Source organism: Phyllostomus hastatus, unplaced genomic scaffold (genome assembly GCF_019186645.2).
Source record: "Phyllostomus hastatus isolate PE091 unplaced genomic scaffold, TTU_PhHast_1.1 phas_scaffold_182, whole genome shotgun sequence".
Classification (NCBI taxonomy): domain Eukaryota; kingdom Metazoa; phylum Chordata; class Mammalia; order Chiroptera; family Phyllostomidae; genus Phyllostomus; species Phyllostomus hastatus.
The window spans coordinates 31519891-31543795 of NW_025334013.1; the positions used below are offsets into that span (position 1 = coordinate 31519891).

A 23905-nucleotide genomic window follows, 5' to 3' on the forward strand; every position below is an offset into this window, starting at 1 on the left:
AATTTGTTACCGATTCAGGGTAACATGTTCAAGACATCAGAGTTCGGAGTAAGGAAAAGTTTATTCCTTTCCTGATAGAGAACGTGCCAGCTTAAGAAGATGGGGACTCTTAAAGCTTCCACAAATCCATATTCAGAGAGCTCAGAATTCAGGCTTCTTTTGTGTCAAGGGAAGGGACAATGAACAGAGCAAGAGGTATGTGACACTTAGCTGCCAATAGGGATCCAAATAAGAGTGAGAAATCTATAAATCTCTTTGTTCCTTGATCCTGACCCCTGCTGATCTGAGTCCTGTCTTGAGGCTTCTGAAAATCATTGCCAGAAGCTCAAGCCTCAAGCAGAAGTTTTCTAATAATTGGTATATCTATGGTGGGACCTATTCACTGAAGGTTATGGGAGAAATGCAGGCCAGAATTAAGATAGAATGAGAGAGAGTGAGTGTTTCATTCCCTCACAAGCCCAGGACTTGCTGTCTTGGCCTCAGTACCCCATCCAGATCCTCCATATCCTTTTGTAAATTAAATCCTGTTTAATATACCTCCAGGAAGTACTACTTAGAGAAACCATCATCACAGGAAACAAACAGAAGTGAATATTTTGTTAATGGAGTTCCTAAATTAACAAATTTTGGCCCAACTCCTGACAGGTTACCAACTTGGTGATTAATCCTCAGGAATGATCAGAGTTTCCCCATTACTATAACCTTATTTTCTCCTTCTTGAGAGGGAGAGGGGGTCAGAAAGAACGCTTCTTGTTTACAAAAGAGAAGATTGAATTACCCAAGGTCGCCCTCAAGGGATGTGTGAATCAAGGGCTAGAATCCCTTTATTCCATGAGGAGATCGGGTGAGATGACTTTGAAAGAGATTTAGATTAGAGTTTCCATCACCCTGCATCTGTCAGCTCTCTTCTAGAAAGACTGAGGTTCAGGGATTTGACACTTACAAAGGGCCATCAGTGTTTGAGTTGGAACTCAGCAGCATTCAACAGAGATTGCAGACTTAGAAACAGAAGGCCTTGGACCCCTCTGGAATTTGCTCAAGGGCCTTACAGTTACTCTAAAGGCCTTCAGGTCTAGACTCTTTAAATAACATTCAAGGCTTTCCACAGTGGGCCTTCCATTCTGTCACTAAACATTTATGGAGGGCCTACTGTGTGCCAGGCACCACTTGTAAAGGACCTTATAGACTCCTCCTAACAATCCTGCAAGGTAGGCATTATAACCGTTCCTTTTTTAAAGGTAAAGGCACAGATTCAGGGAGCCAAAGACAACTGGAGCAACTGCAGTGTTTCAGCAAATAGTGTTACGAGTCACAAGACACTTTCCTATACCCCTTTCTACAGGGCCTCATTTCCAGGGCCAGTAATGGTGGTACTGCCTCATGGGTAAGAGCGATGGTTTAGGATTAGGCCTGAGTTGGACGCCCCGCCCCTCTCAGTCACCTGCGTGACCCACAGAAGTCATTTAACCACTCTTGTCCTCTGGTACCTCATTTATAAATTGATAATAAAAATGCCTTCCTTATAGGTCTGTTGGGAGGACAAATGAGATAAAGCACATAAAGTCCCGTGAAAGAGGACTAGGTGGGAGAGGTGTGTGTGCATGTGTGTATGTGTGTATAATCTTCCACCCTCCTAATGAAGGGCAACGGGTCCCTAGACACCTTCTGGTCCTAGTCAGGTATTCCTTCTGCTTGCTGCGTGTGAACTCCAGGAGGACCCAGGACTGGAAAAAGATGACCTGGGAAGGTCAGTCTGCCGGGTGGTTAAGCAGGACAAGTGATGGATGGGCTGTCCATGCAGAAGAGCCCAGGGCCAGAGACACAGGATTCCTGGGTTGGATAATGAGGAGGAGACAGCAGGTGGGCTCCCCAGAGGAACTTCCTGGGCCGGTCCCAGGGCTGGCTCCCCGGAAGCCACTCGCTGGGGAGCGGTGGATGCCCTGTGGTGCCAGCTCTGACTCAAGGTTCTCCATAACAGATGCTGCTAAACAGTTTTCGGCGACTGATCTCTCTCCCAGTCCTCTTATCTGGCTTTTCCCTCAGGGGCGTCAGCTGTCTGCGTCTTCTGGGAGTTGGGGCTCTGGGGTCCCTGGGTTGAGGTCGGGACGAGGCCGAGCCCCGTGGGCCCGGCGGAGGCGCGGTGCCGAACAGCTGCTAACTAACGCTGGTGTTTCCGCGGACGCGCACAGGAAGCGGGTGCCCCTCTCGGCCCTCCAGCTCAGCCTAACTCTGTGCACGAGGACGCGGGGAGCGACTCCAGTTGGGCAGCTGGGCAGGACAGCCAGACCTTGACCGTTGCGCGCCGCCGGCCTCCGACCCGCTGCCTGGCAACGGCGCGCTCCCGGGAGGGGGTGCAGTGGTAGCGCAGCTCTCCTCCCGCTCCTCCGGTGCAGGCGGATCCATGCCGGGTTTTGCGGCGGAATCTAAGAGTGCTGGTTCTTCTGTCGCTCTTGGCAGCTCTCTGCAGCGGGAGATCATGGTGCTGAACGAACTGTGGGCTGCGTTCTCCGGTGCCTCCGGGGCTGCCGTGGCCTGCTGCTTCGTGGTGGCGGCCGTGGCCCTGCGCTGGTCCGGTGGCCGGACAGCGCGGGGTGCGGCGGCCCGGGCGCGACAGAAACAGCAAGCGGCCCTAGAAAGCATGGACAAGGCAGCGCAGCGCTTCCGGCTCCAGGTGACTGTCGGGGTCCAGGGGCGCAGGCTGGGACTACCCCCAGCAGCACTTTCAGGGGCCCCGACGTGCGCGGAGGGGCATGTGACGGGCAGCGCAGGTGTGTGGGCAGCGCAGGTTTGTAACTTTCCGAACCTATTCTTGCCCAAATGCGTTCAGTGCGCTTTCTGAACCAGGTGGGGCCAAGGGGAAGAAGGGAAACGAAAGAGATAGGTTAGGTCTTAGAAGGCCATCTGCACTGGGTCAAAGGAGGAGCTTTGGCCCTGGTCGAGTGGGTCAGTTGGTTGGAGCGTAGTCCAGTGGACCAAAAGGTTACAAGTTCGATTCCGGTCAGGGCATACATCTAAGTTGCAGGTTCGAACTCCTAGGAGCGCGTACAGGAGGCAATCTATGGGTGTTTCTCTTCCTCTTTCCCCTCCCCCTTCTCTCCCTCCCTCTCTCCCTTTCTCTAAAAATCAATGAAAATATATCCTCGGGTGAGGAGAAGGAAGGGAAGGGAGGGAGAGAGAGAGGGAAGGAGGGAAGGGAAGAAAGGAAGAAAACAAGAGGAACTCTGCTCCATGCCAAAGAATCTAAAGATCACTGACTATTAGAACGCTAAAACGCAGGCGTGAGAACCAATAGGATGCTAGGGTTAGGACTTTGAAATCATCGAGTGATTGCCAAGGGAATCCGAAGAGCTTACAGTTCAAACTCATTGTGCGTGAGGAACCTAAGAGGGGCCAGAGAGAGTTGTGCCCCAATGAGCCAGACCGGAATGGAAGTCTCCCCAGCACCTACGCTCAGGTTGTCATGGCCAACTCCTGACAAGCTCCCTCTACCAGCAGGTTTAGCTCCAGACCTTTCCCTGAGTGATCTGTCAGCAAGGTTTTCTCCTAGATCTGCTCAGTGTGTGTATGGGGCAGAGGAGGGTCCTAGAAGAGGGTTTTTTTTCCTCCAGTTACATGAGGCACTGGACTTGGTTAGAAATCAAAATGCTGAATTGTGGTAGTTGTCGTGTGTGCTGAGGGAGAAAACACTTGCTATGGGTGTTTGTGAGGGCATGTGTTCTGATAGGATTCCTGTCTGACAGGTAGGAAGGTCCAGGTGATGGAGGCAACAGGAGGCAGGAGGGTGTGCCTAGATGGCAGACTGGGGGGGAGTCACAGAAAATTGCTTTTAACAGATACTCAGATGCAGTGATTTTCGAGTTGGGGTTGAGCTGGAACTCGAACCTAGATGCCCAGTGGTGGTATCCAGCCTCATTCTGGTGGAGAGGTGTTAGGAAAGGAGACTGGACCTTGGATGCCAGCCAGACCCAGGGTGTGGCCTTGACTATGGTGAGGTTTTGGCTAGATGTAATGGGACGAATTTACTCCATATGATTCCTGGGCTAGCATAGATCTCATTTATTTGTTTATTGAGATCAAAATGTGTTTGGTTTCAGCTTCCACTCATCAAGCTGGCTGAAAAGTCTACCATCAGTCAATTTTTAGGGTTTCCTCCACCCTGATTGGGAGGCCCTGGTGTTCAATCCAGACTGGCCACTTCCCCTACTTGAGCACAGGTTCTCCACTGTGCAATTCTCCTTCTCTGCCTAGGTGCCCCACTTGGGGATCTGCTCAGCTGCTCCCAAGGCACCAAGTCCTTCTGTGCAGCCAGCTGAGTTCTGCCAGCTCCAGGCCCTGCAGTGAGACAGCTGTAGGAATCCACCCACAGTTGCTGCCCGCAGAACTCCCTTCCCAGTTGCAAAAAGCCCACCTGCTGGCAAGAGTGTGGGATGGAAGAAGGGTGGGTCTTCCCTCCCTTCAACTCCAAGCATCAGTATCTAGTTTCCCTTTGGAACTGCCACCTTTCATTAATTTTAAGAGTAGAATCCTCCAGGGCAGAAATTTTGACCCTGAAATGCAAAGAGCTGTTTACACACCTTGCCTGGGGCAAGAGAACTTGGCCTTAGAACCCCAAAGCTTGGCTCTTCCAGGAGGGGAAGCCAAGAAATTATCTTTCGGTTTTGCTAAGACTGGATAAGAAAGGGAGAGTTACCTCAGGAGTCTCATTGTTTTGAACGAGGAGCAAAGGGGTGGGATCTTGATGACAATAGTTTTGTAGGCCTTGGGAGCAGGTAGGAGTAGGCTGAACTGGACACCAGCCTGAACCTCCCTGACTCTAAGGCTCCCTCTCCTTGGCTCTGGAGTCACTGGATGACTGGCAGGTGTGGGCTTTGAAGCTGTCTTAGCAGCCTTTCTTTCCGGGCTTTCTCCACCTGGCCCTGAATAGCAAGGGACACTAAGGGAAGCAGGGCTCTGAGCAGGCCCTGGGAGATTACAGCAGCTTGTAATACAGCTCCTGCCTGATAGACTCTACACCAAGCTCAATGGGAGCCTAGATAGCTCCTGTATTCTCCCCTCATGTGTCGAAGGAGGGGAGAATCGTAGCATTGCCTGAATCATCACAAAACAGTTGTCTCTGTTTAGATCTAGAAAAACTGTAGAGCAAGGTGTGTTTTTAGTTAACTCTCTGTTGACCTTTTGAGTTTAACAACCTATAACAAACTCTTTGTTTTCCCCACCCTGCTTTCTAAATGAGTTTTGATATCCTTTCTAGATAGAAGAGATTGATAAAATTATGACAAAGACTTTAACCTTGACATAATGGGGAGGGCCTATGGGAGGAGCTAGGGGTTATGGGAGGAGTTCTGCCACTGTCTGTCATTGGATATCCCTATGAAGAACAGCCTTATGTTTATAACCGAGTTCTGTGATTGCAACAGCCCCTCCCTTTCACTTCTACTGCCTCTTTATTAAGTCTCTCCTCCATCTTTGTTTGGTTCAGTGAGCACATATGGTTTGTCAATTCTGCACACACTGGATTGCAATCCTTTCTTTTTCTTGCATAAACTCTTTTTTGGTGATGCAATACCTAGTTGATTCTGTTTTTCCAGTCTATAAGAGGGAGTACTATTAATAGAATATTATGGCTGGGAGAGATGTCACAGAACAACTGCTCATGCCTCTGTGCCTTTGCATTTGTAGTTTTTGCATTTGTGGGCTCAATGCCCTTTCCCCACATTTGTTACAGCTTGTTTTATCAAAATCCTACTGGTCTTACAAATGTCACTTCCCTCAATTGAATCTGACCTGTAGTTCCATCTCTTGGCCTTCTCCAAACCACCTTGAACCTGATTCAGTAGATGAATTGAAGGACAGTATGGTTTTTGTTGAGACCAGTGTCAGTAGCATATATGATCAAATGGAAGAGATATCTTTTTTAAGTATATTTTATTGAGTATCCTATTGTAGTTGTCTCATTTTTTCCTTCCCTTTATACCCCTCTGCCCTGCACCCCCCCTTCCCACAAGCATCCCCCCACCCCCACCTTAGTTCATGTCCATGGGTTGTACATATAAGTTCTTTGGCTTCTCCATTTCCTGTACTATTCTTAACCTCCCCCCACCCCCTATTTTGTACCTACTATTTATGCTTCTTATTCCCTGCATTTTTCTCCCACTCTACCCCACCCCTCCCGGCAGATTACCCTCCATGTGATCTCCATTTCTGTGATTCTGTTCCTGTTCTATTTGTTTGCTTAGTTTGTTTTTGTTTTAGGTTCAGTTGTTGATGGTTGTAAGTTTGTTGTCATTTTACTGTTCATATTTTTGATCATCTTCTTTTTCTTAGATAAGTCCCTTTAACATTTCATATAATGAGGGCTTGGTGATGATGAGCCACTTGCTCAGCTCTCTGCTGACTTTCAGTCACTTTCCCTGCTACTGACAATCAAATTGGGCCCTTTTGGTGCTGATTCCCAGGTGGGTGGGTTTGTGTATGTTCTAGAACTCTGAGGGTCTCTCCAGTGAACTCTCCTATGAGGCTGGGAGTTTCTCTCTCCACCACAACCCCCACAGATTTTTACAGCCAGAGGTTTTTGAGGCTTTTTTCCCCTGCGCTGGAACCCTGGGTAGTGTGGTCTCTCTTGCTCCCCAGTTGTGTCTCCTGGTTTATCCACATGCAAATGTGGGACTGCCTGGTCTTCTGGCCACTGCCCACAAGTCCTCTCCACCCCTGCTGCCTGTCTCCACTCCTACTACTGGTCTGAATGAATATATCTTCTTTAACTCCTTGGTTTTTGGACTTCTATACAGTTCGATTTTCTGGCAGTTCTGGTTATTTTTTGTTTTTAAATTTGTTGTTATCCTTCTTTTGGTTGTGCAAAGAGGCAGAGTGTATCTACCTATGCCTCCATCTTGGCCAGAAGAGATATCTTGAAATAGAACAAAAAAGATTTTTAAAAAACCAAGAGGGAAAATAAAAAAGACATGGAGGACAATCCAGGATACCTGAAATTAGGAGAGTAGGTGTTTCAAAAGGAGGAAAATAGATGGAGGAGTGATGATGATTTGTTGATGTAGAAATGCCCAAACCTGTAGACAATTTTTATAAGAGATTTTTTTTGAGACAAACATATGCTGGGGAGCAAGGTCTCAATTGCTCCAGAGCAGTGATTTTCAACCTTTTTCATCTCATTACATACATAAACTAGTTACTAAAATTCTTTGGCACAACAAAAAAATATATATTTTTGCCTCACTGACAAAAAATAGGTATAATTTTGATTGACTTACAAAAAATAATAATAATTACCTACCTTTTTACTCCCTAATGGCTCTTTTAAAAACGCAGGTGCCTATACTTGTATATAAGGATTTTTTTTTAATTTAAAAGAGAGTTACTGATTTTGGAACTTCAGGTTAAGATGGAGGTGTAGGTAAATGCACCTCGCCTCCGCGCAAAACTATAGCAAAAAATACAGCTCCACTGCAAAACTAGTGTCACCCAGAATTGTCAAAAAATCAAACTGTGTGGAAGTCTGACAACCAAGGATTTAAAGAAGCCACATTCATCCAGACAGGTAGGAGGGGCAGAGATGCAGAGAGGTGCAGAGATGTGGAGGTGTAGAGTGGCACAGAGAGGTACAGAGACAGGAACAGGAGGACCCACATCGAAGTGTGGTAGATAAAAATTGGGAGGGATACCTTGGGAATGAGGGATCCCAGCCCCAGTCCAGACCACATGGTTCAGGGGCCCAGCACCAGGAGAGAAAGTCCCCATAACTTCTGGCTATAAAAACTAGTGGGGGTTGGGGTTGTAAAAGAAACTGTGTCCTCTTAAAGGGCCCATAACTGAACTTAGGACTCACAAAGACCCACCCTCTCTGGGATTCAGCACCAGGGCAATAACTGGAAGGGCACCATGGCACATGCGGAGAAAATAAAGTGTGAGTGGGGAGACAGCTTCCTCTCCTCCAAAACTCCAGAGGCCAGGTGGTGGCATTGTCCTCTCTGTGAACTCTCCCCCACACAGAGCAACAGAGTGGTGACACAGGTTGCCCCACCCTGGCATTAACTAAGGCTGTGCTCCATACAACTTAACAGGTGCCCTAAGACAGGGAGTCAAAGCAGCTCTACCTAATACACAGAAACAAACACAGGGAGGTTGCCAAAGTGAAGAGACAAAGAAAAATATGGTCCAAATGAAAGAATAGGCCAAAACTCCAGAAAAAGAACTAAATGAAGTGGAGATTAGCAAACTATTGGATGCAAAGTTCAAAACACTGGTTATCAGGATGCTCCAGGAACTCATTGGATACTTCAATGCCATAAAGAAGACCCAGGCAGAAATGAAGTTTGCATTAAGTGAAATAAAGAAAAATCTATAGGGAACCAACAGTGGAGGGATGAACTCAAGGATCAAATCAATGATTTGGAACACAAGGAAAGAAAAAGCATTCAATCAGAACAGCAGAAAGAAGAAAAGAATCCAAAAAAACGAGGATAGGCTTAGGAACCTCTGGGACGTCTTTGAACATACCAACATCTGAATCATAGGGGTGCCAGAAGGAGAAGAGGAAGAGCAAGAAATTGAAAGCTTATTTGCAAAAAAAAAAAAAAAAAAAATGAAAGGAAACTTCCCTAATTTGGTGAAGGAAATAGACACACAAGTCCAGGAAGCACAAAGAGTCCCAAACCAGATGGATGCAAAGAGGACCACATCAAGACACATCATAATTAAAATGCCAGAGGTTAAAGATAAAGAGAGAATCTTAAAAGCAGCAAGAGAAAGGCAGAGAGTTACCTATAAAGGCGTTCCCATAAGACTGTCAGCTGATTTCTTAAAAGAAACTTTGCAGGTTAGAAGACACTGGCAAGAAGTATTCAAACTCATGAAAGGCAAGGACCTATAACCTAGATTACTCTATCTATCAAAGCTAACATTTAGAATTGAAAGGCAGATAAAAGGCTTCCCAGACAAGGCAAAACTAAAGGAGTTCATCATCACCAAGACGTTATTATATGAAATGCTAAAAGGGAATTATTTAAGAAAAAGAAGATCAAAACAATGAACATTAAAATGTCAATAAAATCACAACTATCAATAATTGAATCCCAATAACAAACTAAGCAAACAAGCAGAACAAGTACAGAATCATAGATATGGAGATCATTTGGAGGGTTGTTGGTTGGGAGGAGGAAGGGGGAAAATGGGGGGAAAGGTACCAGGATTAAGAAGCACAAATTGGTAGGTACAAAATAGACAAGGGGTTCTTAAGAACAGTATAGGAAATGGAGTAGCTGAAGAACTTATATGCATGACCCGTGGACATGAACTAAATGGGGAGGGGATTGCTGGAGGGAATGGGGGTACCAGGTAGAGGGGGGGAAAGGGGAAAAATTGGGACAACTGTAATATCATAATCAAAAAATATTTTAAAGATTTATTGATTTTAGAGAGAGAGAGAGAAACATCAATTTCTTGTTCTACTTATTTATGCATTCATTGGTTGATTCTTGTATGTGCTCTGATCGGGAACTGAACCCACAAACTTAGAGAATCAGAGGATGCTCTAACTGAGGTACCGGGCCAGGGCTATAAGAATTTCTGGTACCAAGAATTAACCAATCAGATAAAACATTATCATGTGAAGTGACCAATAAGATGCAACTCTAATTACATGACCTATATATTTATGGTTCAAGACAGGGCATTCACACAGGATGGCTATTATTGTATTGGCTGTTGTCATTTTTAAATTTGACAGTCTAGGGAAAAGAGTCAGTGCTTCTGACTAAATAGTCAAGTATTGTGTGACTTAAAAATTCTTGTGACACACTGATGGAAAATCACTGCTCTAAAGAATAAAAGTTTTGTAGGTCCTTTTATGCATTTGAAATTAAGGAGGGGACTTAAGGATGGTTGGAGAAAGCAAATCAGGGATTGGATTACAGGACAGTTAATAAGATTATGTGCTCTCTTGAGGGTTAATACTCCCTTATAGTGGTATTACTTCTGGTATTTCAAAGGAGTGTTGACCTGGATGCACAAGAACAAGGGACAGGCTGGCCTAAAACCTTTCACTAAAGAAGTTGTGTAGGACTGGAAAATGACTACACACCATGACCTGCCCACTTAGGAATTTACGATCAGTTCACCCTCTGAGGTTCTGTTCCACAGAATCTTTTTTTTTTTTTTTTTTGGTCCACAGATTCAGTGGTAGCTATAGTATCCTTCCTTTGAAAAAGTGTGCATATTAGAGTGGCCAAACACTCGGTTTGAAGTTGTCTGTACACTTTCCTGCATTCTCCCTACAAAGTTATTTTCCCCCAAGTCTTTTGGAGGAACAGACTTCCTTCTGGTGTCTTGTGAAAGAGAAAATGTCTCAGCTTCCTGGTAACTAGTTGAAGACTTTTAAGTAGTTGCTGGCAGAGGTGTCATCAACTTTCAGCATGGAAGAACATTAGGAAAGAATTAAAAATTTATACTGAGGATTGAGGAGAGCTTGCTATTAGCTTGTAGTTGAAGTGCACAGGAACTTTGTGGCACCTTGTTAGCTAGGCAGGAAGTGGTGGCGACCAGACCCTCGGTGGTAATTACCCCAGTGTTGGGCTCTCTGGTGATTTTACTTTCTTTGCCATACTGTTAGACATTTAAAAAACAAAACAAAACAACAATCACTTATTTATGTAATCAGGGGGGAAAGCAATCTTGCTATTTTCATTGTAAGGCGAGAAAGGCAAGGCGTAGTACTGTGTGTATAGTATGATCCATTTGTGCAAAAATAGAATATAGGTCAACAATTATATACATTGTGGGTTTTTCATAAACTTTTTTTTCCTGTAAGGTTTCATCAGAAACTGTTAACTTTGGGTCCCCCTGCCACACCCCCACCAAGAAGAGGGACTGGGTAGGGTGGTCCCAGAGTTGGGGGAATGTTCACTTTTCATTTTGTATATTTTTTAATTAAAAGACTTTATTTATTGATTTTTAGAGAGAGGGGATGGAAGGGAGAGAAACACCAATGTGTGGTTGCCTCTCGAGTGCCCACAACTGGGGACCTGGCCCACAACCCAGGCATGTGCCCTGACTGGGAACCGAACAGGTGACCCTTTGGTTCGCAGGCCAGTGCTCAATCCATTCAGCTGCACCAGCCAGGGATCACTTTGTATATTTTTTAAAAAAATATCCAGGGAAGAGCAAAGTGCTATATCATCATGATGTGCTAGTGTAATGTCTTGATTTGAACTAACAAAGCGGTTATACCAACAAAGAAGTTAAGCCTTTGGAATGAAGTTAAGGTCAGTTGGGTCAGGCTGGGAGGAGGATCAGGAGGCCTTTGGGCAGGTGGAGAGCCTGGAGAGGAGGCCGCCAGAAAGAATGACTTCTCCCAGCATCAGAGAGGGAAGAAGAGGTGCCCAGAGGGAACCCCAAGGAACCTCTGTCTGTCTCCTTCTCATCCTTCAAATCACAGCTGAAATGTCACCTACTGGGAGAGGCCTGCCCATGTCATCTGAGTCAGTTCTCTGATTATTTCTACCACAGCACTCTTCTTTCTCACACTTGTCATGGTCTGTTCATTACTTGTTAATTGTTTTCTTGAATGTAAGCTTTCTGAAAGCAGAGAATTGCCTGTCTTGGTTATTTCTTAAACTCAAAGTCCATAACATAGTCCTTGACACATAGTGGATGCTCATAGTGGATGCTTTGTTGACTGACTGAATAAGTGAATGACAGAAATAGCTGAAAGGCAGGAGGAAAATCAGGGAGGGTAGTATCTCCAGACCCAGGGGAAAACTGAAGAAAGCTCACTGACTACAGTCAGTGAGACAAGGAGCAAAAAAAAAACAACAAAGTCAAGTTTGTGTTGGATTTGGCAACAAGCAAGCCCCTGGAGACTTTGACAAGAGCAGGAGACCACAGAGATGAGAATGAGTGGCTATGACTCAGATCTCCTCTAGCCCAGTCTTCTAATCAGCCCAGTACCTTGAGGAGGAAGTAGCTGGGTGTTTGCAGGTAGGGGCTGACCCCAGGGATTCTAGGAGCCTTGAAACCTGGCCATGAGGATCTGATCAAATGTCTGTCCTTCAGAGAGCTCTTCCCTGACCATCCTTTGCCTGGATGCTGCTCATTTCCTGTACCCGTTTTTATTTTCTTTATGTTATTAATCACTGTCCAAAATTCTTATTTGTTTACTTATTAGTTATCTGCTCACTCTTAATCTGTGCCTTGTGTAAACCCCGGAAAGCATGGATACGCCTTCTTTGTTCACAGCTATAACCCCCTGCTTAGTGTGGCACCTGGTACAGAGTAAGCACCATATCTGTGGAATGAATGAAAGAAACCCTCCTTTGTATGTGGCTTTCTGCTGCAGCCTAATCATTCAGGGTGGGATCTTCTTGTTTTCACTTTCCTTTGTTAGGGCTGAGTGGTCAGGTGCAGGTGGACAGCCAGCGGGCAGCCCGTGCTGGGTGGGCAGAGAACTGGAGTTTGCCTGTATGGTCCTAAGCAAGGCACTTCCCCTCTCTGAGCCTCGGTTTCTTTACTGTACAAAGGGAATGGTAGTAGATTTAATCAAAACATAGAGCATACCAGCACGGCACCTGGCACACGGCAGGCAGCCATCGATGGTGGTGCTTTGCAATGGTTCAGGGGTTTCCTCCTGGAGCCCAGCTGGTGAGACCTCTCTTTGTAATGTGCAAATTCTGAATATCCCCTCAAGGCACAAGTTTTCATTTCTCTGAGATAAATATCCTGATGTTGAGTTGCTGGGATGTGCAATAATGTGTGTTTTTGTTATTGTTGTTTATTTTTTGAAATTATCGTGCTGTTTTCTAGAGCAACTACACCATTTTATATCACCACCACTGATGCAAGGGTGACTGGTTTCTCCACATCCTCACCAGCACTTGGAACTGTTCTTATATATTTCGTTTAAAGTGTTCTGGTATATGTGTCATAACATCTCAGTGATTTTAATTTTGTCATCTGCTTGTTTGCCATCTGTATATTCTCTTCAATGAAACACCTGTTCATGTCTTTTGTCTATTTTGCAACTGGAGTGTTTGTTTTCACTATTGCCTTTTGAGGGTTTTTGTGCATTCAGACACTACCCCTGGTTGGATATGGGGTTTGCAAATATTTTCCCCCAGTGTACACTTGGCATTTCATCTTTCTCAGAGCCTAGGTTTTTTTATTTTAATTAATTCTAATTTATTTAAAAAAATCAGCCTGAGCATGGCTTCTCCCTGGGTATCCCCTCCAGGAAACTTCGTGAAGAGACAATATTTGTACTGTTCAAGGTGGCAAGGGCTTGCCATGGCTGGGTCACAGCCTCAGATTTGTGGGTGGGCATGTCTGTGATGGACTGGCATGTGACAGTGAGCATCTGCTCAGTAGGTGTGGGGGTATGAGGGCGTGGGCCAGAGCTGTCTGCTGCAGGCATGTGGGGCCTGCAGGAATTCCGGTACTGATCTGAGGTGTCTCTCCAGAACCCTGACCTGGACTCAGAGGCACTGCTGACCCTGACTTTGCCTCAGCTGGTGCAGAAGTTACACAATGGGGAGCTGTCTCCGCAAGCTGTGCTCTTCACCTATTTGGGAAAGGTAAGGCCAACCAGGGCCAGACAGTGATCTTCTTACAATTGCTTTCCTGCACAGGCTGTGGGGAAAACCTGGCCTGGAGTTTAGCCTGCTGAGGTGGGAAGGAGCCAGAGCTGCAGAGGTGTTTGTGTCTGTATGTGAGAGAGAGAAGACAGAGACAGAGACAGAGACACAGAGAGACAGAAAGACTGATTCTGTGTGTATTGGAGGGAGGAGGACACTGAGCATGTTGTCTTAGCCTGAAACTGGCTTTCAGCCCAGATTTCCCTCTCCCTCCCTCCCCCACCCCCATTGGTCACCAAGTCTAGTCTGTTCTTTTTCTATGGTTCTCTCTAGTCCAGCCCCCTTATTCCCACCTGCCTTCAGCCATCTTGGTTCTCCACCACTGTTTCCCTTTATGATGGAGTGTCAGCCTCCTGGCCGGATCCCTTTCAGGTCTCCAGTTCCTCAGTCTCCACCCTTCTGTTTCCCCTCTGTCTCCAGCACCCTCTCTGGCCAAGACTTTCCGGAGCTTGGGGCAAGCTCTGACATGAGCCCGCCACTGCTCAGCTGTTGGCAGTTCCCTGGCACCTAGGGCCTGCATGCTCTGTGCGGCTCGTGTGGGGTTCCTTTATTTTAGAAGACTCCTTTCCCTCTTCTTTGTCCTGCTTGGTGCAACAGGCACCCCTGACTGAGCCTTCAGGGCTCAGAGAAGGAATCTCCTTTTCCATGAAGCCTCCGTTACCCTCCTCCCCTCCCAGCCCGAGGTAGCACATTTCTCATCGAGTTATGGGGCCTGCCTTGTTTTTCTCTCTCCCATTGTCAAAGGTGAGTTTTGGGGGTGGGGGGGCAGAGCTTTTCTTATTTGTCTCTGCACCTCAGTGCTGGACAGTATGTCTTTCATATCGAAAGTGCTCAACAAATATGTTTGAAATAACATCATGAGTGTGACTTGTGTCTGACTTCTTGGAAGAGATCACAGGAAAGCATTCTGGTTATAAACTGGCCTCCTACCTTCCTGCCTTCGGTAGCCTGGAGACAGATTTCATGAGCCTGAGTGTGACAACAGGACCTACATGCATGTTCTCAGGTGTTTCACAGGAACAGAGTACTTACTGAAAGCTGTACCTTGTTCTTCCCTGGCCTTTCCCTCCCTTAGGGCCCCGCTGAGTGTGGTGCAAGAGCTTTAGCAAGGCCTAGTGGCAGGCAACCACTACAGTAGGTCATTACTTTCAGTCAAGCTCCCAACCCCTTTATTATGAGTTAGTCATTCCTCCATGTGACTTGATTATCCAGTTCCTGGGAGAGAGCACAGTTCCTGGGGCAGATGTGGGCCAGGTCTGGGATAAACGAGAGTGGGCTGGGCTCTGGGAGGCTGGGGCCTAGGTCTCACCCTGCTTGGTGCTGACTCTGAGTGTGGTCCCAGATGGGGATCTGCCCCTGTCTGATTCCTGTCTGCCTCACTGGGCAGAGGTGTGGCTTAAAGAGGAAGGGGAGTGACCAAGAGTCATTCTCCTCCCAACTCATTCCCTTTGAGAGCTTCTGATGCCAGTACCTTGCTCCCTTGAGTGCCCTGATTGTGCCCTGGCCCTGGGACTACTCTCTCTCTCTCTCTCTTCATCTTGGGGTTGAAGACCAGAGACAGCCAGGGTGTGGCTGGGGCCAAATTCCCCGGTGAGGTGGGTGCTGGGTCCTAGATTATCTGCTGTGCTCTGGGCCATATTGCTGACTACCTTTTCCCTGGGTATACTTTAAAAGGCCAATTTTATGTTATGTATATTTTACCACAATTTGTTTTTTTTTTTAAAGGCCAGCCTCACTCTGCCTGTGTCCATTTCTCCCTCTCCTAGGCCTGGGAAGTGAACAAAGGGACAAACTGTGTGACCAACTACCTGGCAGACTGTGAGACTCAGCTGTCCCAGGCCCCAAGGCAGGGCCTGCTCTATGGTGTCCCTGTGAGCCTCAAGGAGTGCTTCAGCTACCAGGTGTGCCCTGCCTCGGTATCAGGACTCAACTTCCCTCATTCCTGCCAGCCAGCTCTGTGGCCTGGTTTACCCTGGGCCCTCAGGAAGTGTCAGGTCCAGAGGCCTTGCATGGGCACTGTGGTGTGCCTTGCCTTGGCGTGTGAGAGGGTAGTGGGAAAGGACCCTGGGCTGCTGAAGGGCCCTGACTCATCAGCCATGTCCCTCTGGATGCCCATCTTTTCTTCTAGGGCCAGGACTCGACCCTGGGCTTGAGCGTGAATGAGGGGGTGCCAGCAGAGTGTGACAGCGTGGTGGTGCAGGTGCTGAAGCTGCAGGGCGCTGTGCCCTTTGTGCACACCAACGTCCCCCAGTCCATGCTCAGGTTGGGTCTCCGGTATGGGGTGAAGGCAGGGTCACCTGTGCCAGTGTGGCATGGCTGACCCATTCCTGCTTCCCCCAGCTATGACTGCAGCAATCCCCTCTTCGGCCAGACCACAAACCCATGGAACTGCCGCAAGAGCCCAGGTGGCTCCTCGGGGGGTGAAGGGGCCCTCATTGCCGCGGGAGGCTCCCTCCTGGGCTTAGGCACTGACATCGGGGGCAGCATCCGCTTTCCCTCCTCCTTCTGTGGCATCTGCGGCCTCAAGCCCACAGCGAACCGCCTCAGGTATGGTGTAGGAAGTGGTGGAGGAAGCGTCTGGGACCCTTGCTGTGTGACCTTGGCTTAGCTTCCCACTTCTCTGGGCTGCAGGCAAGAGTTCTCTCACTGGGGTTTTTCTGGGAGGGAGTGTCACAGCACCACTGGTCCTGGTTCCTGGTTCCAAGTGGTAAGAATTCTGAGTTGCTGAATGGGTGTGGAGTGGGGTGGAGGTTGGCTCTTTCCTGTTTCCAACATTTTGTGTTTCTTATCCAGCAAGATTGGCCTGAAGGGCTGTATCTACGGACAGCTGGCAGGTGAGGTCTGCGGTTTCCTTACTTCTCTGGGCGGGGAGGAGGAGGAGGGGTTCTGCCTGGTCCACTTCTGCCCCTGCCTCTCCTGGGGGCAGAGTTTGCTGCCCCCCACCCCCCCCACCCCGTCCACTCTAGGTCTGAGTTCCTACCTCCTTGTCTCTGCCCACACTCCTTGGCCCAGCCCTTACTTGGACATTACCCCAGAGCCCATTGGGGCCAAGTGATCTCTCTTCCCTCCCCTCCCCACCTGACAGTACAGGTCTCAGTTGGCCCCATGGCCCGGGACGTGGAGAGCCTGGCACTGTGCCTGCGAGCACTGCTGTGTGAGGACATGTTCCGCTTGGACCCCACCGTGCCCCCACTGCCCTTCAAGGAGGAGGTGAGCAGGGATAGGGGTGGGCATGGGAGTGGGTTCAGTACCACTGGAGCCCAGAGAGCAGCCCCCAGGCAGGAGGGGCAGGCCGTGGAGGTCCTGTCTCCTGAAAACCACCCTCAGCGAGCTGTTTGAGAGCAGGATCAGCTGCTGCTTCCAAGATAGCCACCAGATGGAACCCTTACCTGCATTTAGAAACTTCAAATTGGCAGCTAGGAGCCTCTGCTGAGGACAAGCTCTGCCTTCTAGCTCCAGCCTCTGCTGCTGTCACTGAGAAATGGCTTCCCAGCACCGAGAACAACTCGAGACAGAACTCCTGTACCTGCTCTGTATGACCCTCAGCAAATGGGAGCCTTTCTTCAGTATTTGTGTCCATATCCCCAACCCTCACTGTGATGCTTGGCACGTAGGCTAAGTGAGTTAAGGACAGTTAAAGGCAAAGCTGTCTTCTTGCCAGACAAAGCTGGGATCTGTGGGCTGCGTTGCATGCTGGCTCCCCCAGATACCGCCAAAACAGCCTGTTGATCAGACCAAGCTGAGTTCATTAATTTCTGTGGTGAGGGAGAATACTATCTCAACACAACCTTAGTAGCAACAGGACGGGTAGGGGAGGGGTGGTGGTGGAGGATGGGTGGAGTGGTGGGCAAAGTAGGGATGTTCGTTGAGATTTTAAAGTCCGGTTTAAGGCTGGCATTTAAGCATAGGGATTTATAGGGATCATGATGTAATAATAGTTTAGGATTGGTGGACACAGCCAGGTGAGGATTTTTGAGGTGAGGGAATTAAGGAGTCTTAGAGTATAAACTCATTTGATACTTCTATTGAAAGAGTCAACAGGGTTTTTAAAAATGAAAAATAACATTATTTGTACTTTATGTACAAAACATTCAGGAGTAGTCAAGTTAAATGGATGTAGATGGTGGATAGTAAGGTCATGTTAATGTGTACAGTAAGCTGCACTTGTCCCTCACCCAGCCCAGGTTGCCGTGGAGAGGCTGAGGGCCCTGGACAGGAGAGTGAGCTTCCGTGTTTCTTGGCAGGTGGGAAATCTGGGCTGATGGGTGAGCTCCCCAGCCCAAGAACACCCAGCAGAGAAGGATGTTGTAACTGAACCCAGTGGTTTACGACACCTTCCCCGAAAGGGAGGAGAGGTGGAAATGAGGTCCTTATCCTGAGGTCTGGAACAATTTATCATGGAGTCAGGACTCGTATTCTTGAAGTGGGCAGTGTAGAGCCTGGCTCAGGAGACAGGATGCCTGGATTCCCGAACTCGGTATTGTCACTCTGCGTTGGGTGGCCTCGGTACAGTTTCAGCCCCACTGTGAGCCTATCTCCTTATCTAGATCTGAAGTCTTAGTTTCCTTATGTGAGAATTTGCATATTGCTCTGCCTACCTGTGGAGCCTCCATAAGGGTATATTGCAAAAGGGGCTGGCCCTCCTGGCAGTTTTCATTGGATCCAGGCCACAGCCTGGCAGCTGTGTCAGCTGAGTAGATCTGATCTTTGGGAGCCTTGCCTTGGCTCCTGACCTGACTCTGGCTCTTGGGTTTTGTCCCCAGGTCTATGCAAGCTCTCAGCCCCTGCGTGTGGGGTATTATGAAACAGACAACTATACCATGCCCACCCCAGCCATGAAGCGGGCTGTGCTGGAGGCCAAGCAGAGACTAGAGGCTGCCGGCCACACGGTATGGCTGCGGGAGCCCAGAAGTCCCGGCATGGCCTTTCTTTCAGGGAAGGCTTCCTGGTGCCCATGGCCACCATCCCTTCCTGGTATCCTTGCACCCTGATTGTTTTGTGGTTGGGGATGGGAACTGTGTCCCTGTGGCATCAATATAAAGAGGGCTAATCAGGAGTGTTGGGGTAAGTGATTAATGGCAAACTGGCCTGTGCTAGGGATGTGTGGGCGTGGCACTGGGAGGGCTTCATCAGCCACAAACAGTGGTGCACCTCTGTCCACACATTCCCCGGGCTCTGAGATGGCTGGCCGGTGGGTTTTGGTCTGTTCATCTCAGGCAAGTTTATGTGTGCCCCCAGGGAGTTGGGCCAGTAAGGCTACCTTCGTGGCTCCAGTGAGAGCTACTCTGTGGCAGAGTTGGTCCAGTCCATCCTCAGGGCCACTTTGCCAGCATGGGGGTGGTGACACCCAAGGATTTCTAGGTTTGGAAGTCTTCCACTTTTCAATCTCTGCAGCTGATTCCCTTCCTGCCAAGGAACATACCCTATGCTCTGGAGACCCTGTCGGTAGGTGGGATGTTCAGCGATGGCGGCAGCAGCTTCCTACAGAACTTGTGAGTGCTGATGGGCTTTGGGTTCTGTGGTGGGATCAGGATGTGGGTAGACTCAGGGAGAGCAGCAGGGTGCTTTGACCCCCAAGGACGGGCCACCTGGGGAAAGATGGGGGACAGGCCTCAGCTGAACACAAAGGAGGACTAAGCATTCTGGGCAGGGGTCACACTGCATCTCCAACTGCAGGTTAAACCTGGAGACACCTTACCAGGGAGACCAGGTGCCAGTGCAAGGGGAGGCTGGATTGAGCATCTGTGGCCTGGCCCTGAGTTGAGCTATTTGGGAGGTGGGAGATGGGCAGGGAGCTACCTGTCTGTTTGGGAAAGACTGAGAGACAAGGGCAGGATCAAGCAGGTGGGGCGGGGCCTAGACATCATGCTGTGACTGAAGGCTCTCTGACCTGGGGCATGTCTTTCCCTTTCGAGCAGAGTCTCAGTTTTCTCTTGTGTAAAGTTGATGGCTTGGACCAGGCCTGCTTTAAGGGACTTTGCAGAGCAGAGCTCAGATTTAGAGAGGGAAGCTGGTTCTACTTGAATGTTTTCAGACCTTAAACATTGACAGAGGCAGAGAACAGAGTTATGCAGGTGCCTCATGGTGATGTGCTTGGGCTGACTGGACTTCCCCCAGGAGCCAAGTATGGTCTAGGCTTCAGCAGAAGGTGCTACCCCTCACTCTAGCCCTGGGATGGAGACTCAGGATCAGCTACCTGAGACCTTTCCCTGAGATCTAGAACCAGGACGGCCCCACAGACAAGCATCATAGGTGGCCCACTCTGGACAGCCCCACTGGTGCCTCTAGGCTGGCGTCATCAACAGGGTGCCCTCAGCATCAAGCCCTAGCCCGGAAAATGTTGCCCTCGGTCCTTATTGCTCTGAGCTGAGCTTGCCAGGGAATGCGACATAGAGTCCTGCCTTGGGGAGTTCCACTGGGGATCCGGTAGAGCCCAGGCATCCTGAAGGAATAGCAGAAACAAGTCACACATTTGAAAGGAGGCAGATGAAGGGATCGGAGACCAGTGGTTACTGAGTCTGGTGAGGAGGGAGGTAGACAAGGGTTGCTGAGTAGAAAATGGGGGGGATGCAGTGGGTAGGGGTAAGCCAGGAGGGATGTCTGGGGTGGGAATGCCTAGAATGGACCCTTTGTCTCCCAGCAAAGGCGATTTGGTGGACCCCTGCTTGGGGAACCTGATATTGACTCTGAAGCTGCCTAGGTGGCTTAAAGGACTGCTGGCTTTCCTGCTGAAGCCTCTGGTGAGGGCACAGGGAGTGGAAGGGGTGGGGTGTGTGAGAGGGAGTGTCTGAGGCTCCTCCCCCTTCTCCTTAGCTTCTCTTAGTTTGGGCAGGCTTGGTCTCTTCTTTTCAGCTCCTATCCAGACGCCTCTCCTCCTCCTCCCATTCCCTATAATCTTTAATCAGCCTGAATGCTACAAGGGGTGTCAACTTGAGATGTGAGGGGATCCACTGAGGGAGGAGGCATGGGTGGGTGGGCCTGCAGAAGACTTGTCAGCACTTGGCCCAAAGCTGATCGCTGACCCTGTGTCTGCCCTTCTGCAGCTTCCAAGGTTGGCAGCCTTTCTCAGCGGCATGAAGTCTCGGTAAGAATATTTCCCAGCCCAGATACCTGCCTCTCTCTTCCCCTGGCCTGGGTTTCTGACAGGAAAGGAGGTGGGAAGTAGCTTCTGAGGCTGGAAGTGGCCCAGACAGGGTAGCAAGTCTGTTACTCAATATTTCCAACTTGACTAAGTACTGAGGACAGGAGCTCTTTGTCCCCAACACTATTCAAGTTGGAGATACTGAATTAAAGAGTCTATCATGCAGTCCCTCTGTGGCCTTCAGATGGGATCTTAAAGTTCCTGTAGCAAAGTTCCTGTAGCAAAGTTTCTGGCTGGAAAGCAAGGGCCTGAGGGAGAGAATAGGTTGGGGGTGGTGGAGAGGAGAACATTGGCCTGGCTGGGCATGGATGGAAAGACCCAGCAAGGAGTTGCTGTGGGGCAGGGGAAGGGGGATTCTGGGTACCTGTGAGAGATGCTGCTCTTAGGGATCTGAACCCAACTGAGCTGCACAGAGTCTTTCCTGCCCCCTAGTGTTTTGAGCAGGAAAAGCAAGGCATAAGCTGCTCCATTTTCAGGCCCTGACATCCTGTGGACTTGCTCCTTCTCCCATCACCAGGCATTTAGGACCTTTGACAGCTCTGTCTTCTGCTAAGTGTAGCTAGGAATCAGGCCTGGTCTGCTGTGGAGTCACTAAGTGATCTAGCCTAAGTCCTTTTTGGGCCTTCATTTTCTCAGCAGGACAGTAGGGATTTGAACTTCTGCCCTGCACTACTTCCCTCACAGAACTCCTATAATGTTGAGATGGGTCCCTGCAGGAGAGAGACCTGGGAGGCATTAAGAGTAGGGTTCTGATATTGCTAATCCCTGTGGCTGTGGCCATCACAGCTGGTGACCTCATTCTCTCTGCCAGGTCCACTGGAAAGCTCTGGGAACTGCATCACGAGATTGAGGTGAGGCCAGAGCTCGTAGACTAGACTAGGGTGGAGTGTGTGTGGGGGTGCATGGACAGGACACCTGCCAGTAGAGTCTCTTAGGCCCTGGTCTCACTGGTCTCCTGGAATGTCCTGTCATTCCCTCTTCCCCTCCATGGCCTGGCCTGCTTGGGCCCTGCTCTCTGACCCTCACTTGCCCAAATTCACATCCTTGGGGGTTGGGTCAGCTTGAAGCTCCTATTCTAGACACCTCTTTACCCCTCTTTGCCATCCTGGCAGGAAGAATGGTGTCCACAGTTCATGGAGGAGGAGGAGAAATTGATTTCCCTTGAAAATAGCCATGCCTGTGTGCCCTAAGGACCTCCATCTTGCTGTGGCTCAGTTTAGATCCCTGGGCAGGTGCCGGGGCTAGTCACCCCAGCCACACAGTGCCTGTATTGAAGAGCTCATGTGAGGGGCTGGGTCTGAGTGCTCCACCTATGCTGGTCCCCTTCCCAGGTGTACCGCAACTCTGTGATTGCCCAGTGGAGAGCACTGGACTTGGATGTGCTGCTCACCCCCATGCTGGGCCCTGCTATGGACTTGAATGCCTCAGGCAATGCCTCAGGTTAGGCCTGCTGCCCCACTGTGCCCCGACACCCCTACCCATCCCTTCTCTTCTGTGAGTTCAGCCCTGTGCCTGGTGGGGCCTCTGGGAAATAGAAGAGGACCCCTGGGGGAGAACCTGGCTCTTGAGGGGCTCATAGTCTGGCTGGCTGGAGAGGTGGGAATTTTGTGGGATGCCCTGGGAAGGAATGAGCTCCCTTCCTCCCCACTATTCAAGTTGGAGATCTTGAGTTGCAGAGTGTGTGGTTTTGGGAGGTGGTATTTGAAGTACAGATGGGATTTAGATAAGCCAAGAAAATAGGAACGACATTCCTTGTGGGGGCTTTGTCACTCACTCAAGCCTCAGCCCTGGGAGAGAGCCTTTCCCTGTCTCTCCCGGTGGAGACCACCGGGTGCCATTTCACAGGGTGGGAGGCTAAGGTGCAGGCAGAACAGTTGGCATTGAAAGTCACTGAGCTGCTCCAGCCACTTGTGCTGTGTCTCAGGGGCCGTCAGCTACACTATACTCTACAACTGCCTGGACTTCCCAGCGGGGGTGGTGCCTGTCACCACAGTGACCATCGAGGATGAGGCCCAGATGGAACATTACAGGGGCTACTTTGGAGACATCTGGGACAAGGTGCTGTGGAAGGTGAGGTCATGGACTGGGCTGGCCAACTCTGGGTCTCTCTTCCCCTGGACTCACCTATACCCTAACTCTAGCTGCCGTGGAGGAAACAGTATAAGCACACAGAGTCTTTGCCTCTCTTCTTTTAATGCAAGACCCCGAAAGGCTGCAGCCCAGCCCTGCTATGCTACCCCTCCTCCCCAGCTGGGGTGCTTTCTGGACCCGGGTTGGGATCCTGCCTCGCTACCTCCCATCCTGATCCCTGTGTCCCTTGCAGGCCATGAAGAAGAGTGTGGGGCTTCCTGTGGCTGTGCAGTGCGTGGCTCTACCCTGGCAAGAAGAGTTGTGTCTGAGATTTATGCGGGAGGTGGAGCAACTGATGACCCCTGAAAAGCAGCCATTCTGACTGCTGCCTGCCCAGCTGCCCAGCTGGCTCTGGAAGACCTACTCAATCTGTGCCCAGCCCAGTCAGGGCACAGCTGCCAGCCTTCAAGGAAATATTTACCTGGGGGCACAGGCTTCCTTCCCTTTACCTCTCCAAGAAGCCAAGACCCCCTGAGTCTGGACCTTGCTCCCCTGCCTGGCCCCCAGTCTCTGCCCTGAACCCCTCCACTTGTGGCAGCCAGTAGGTATAACATGGGCAAAGGCCCACCAAGAGTCAAAAAATGGTTTCTATCCTCTGCACTTCCTGGCCATCATTGTTAGGGCAGAGGGTTGGAGACTCGGTCTTCTAGAGCCTGCCTCCAGCCATGTCAGTGTCCTGCTCCCAGACCTCCCTTGGTTCCCATTACAGGCAGGATGGACACAGGCTTCTCAGAGTGGACATTGTAGACCCAGCAAGCACTTCACCCTTCTCTTCCCCATACCCCGCCATAGACTGAGTCCTACTTTGTTGCGCATGGGTCACCGGCCAGCAGTGACCATGGAATGCTGTGGATGGCTCGACGATAAACACGCGAGAAAAATCAACACATGCACAGAGACAGACTAGTTTCTGTGGGGAAGTAGGGACAAAATGGCCACCCACCCTGGTGGGGAGCGCGCTGATTTACCGTCCATACCTGCTTTTATTAGGCTC

General features: G+C 49.5%; 1 protein-coding gene across 1 annotated transcript; it reads left to right on the forward strand.

The window, feature by feature from the left end:
• Positions 1-2336: 2336 nt before the first annotated feature.
• Positions 2337-23511, forward strand: FAAH (fatty acid amide hydrolase). Its single transcript, XM_045858956.1, has 15 exons — positions 2337-2671; positions 13467-13580; positions 15407-15541; positions 15769-15902; positions 15981-16187; positions 16434-16474; positions 16726-16850; positions 18404-18529; positions 19035-19132; positions 20281-20380; positions 20684-20724; positions 21593-21632; positions 22113-22221; positions 22706-22851; positions 23105-23511. Exons 1-15 carry the CDS (start codon positions 2402-2404, stop codon positions 23231-23233), a joined length of 1815 nt encoding a protein of 604 aa, XP_045714912.1. The 5' UTR covers positions 2337-2401; the 3' UTR covers positions 23234-23511.
• The last annotated feature ends 394 nt before the right edge of the window (positions 23512-23905 follow it).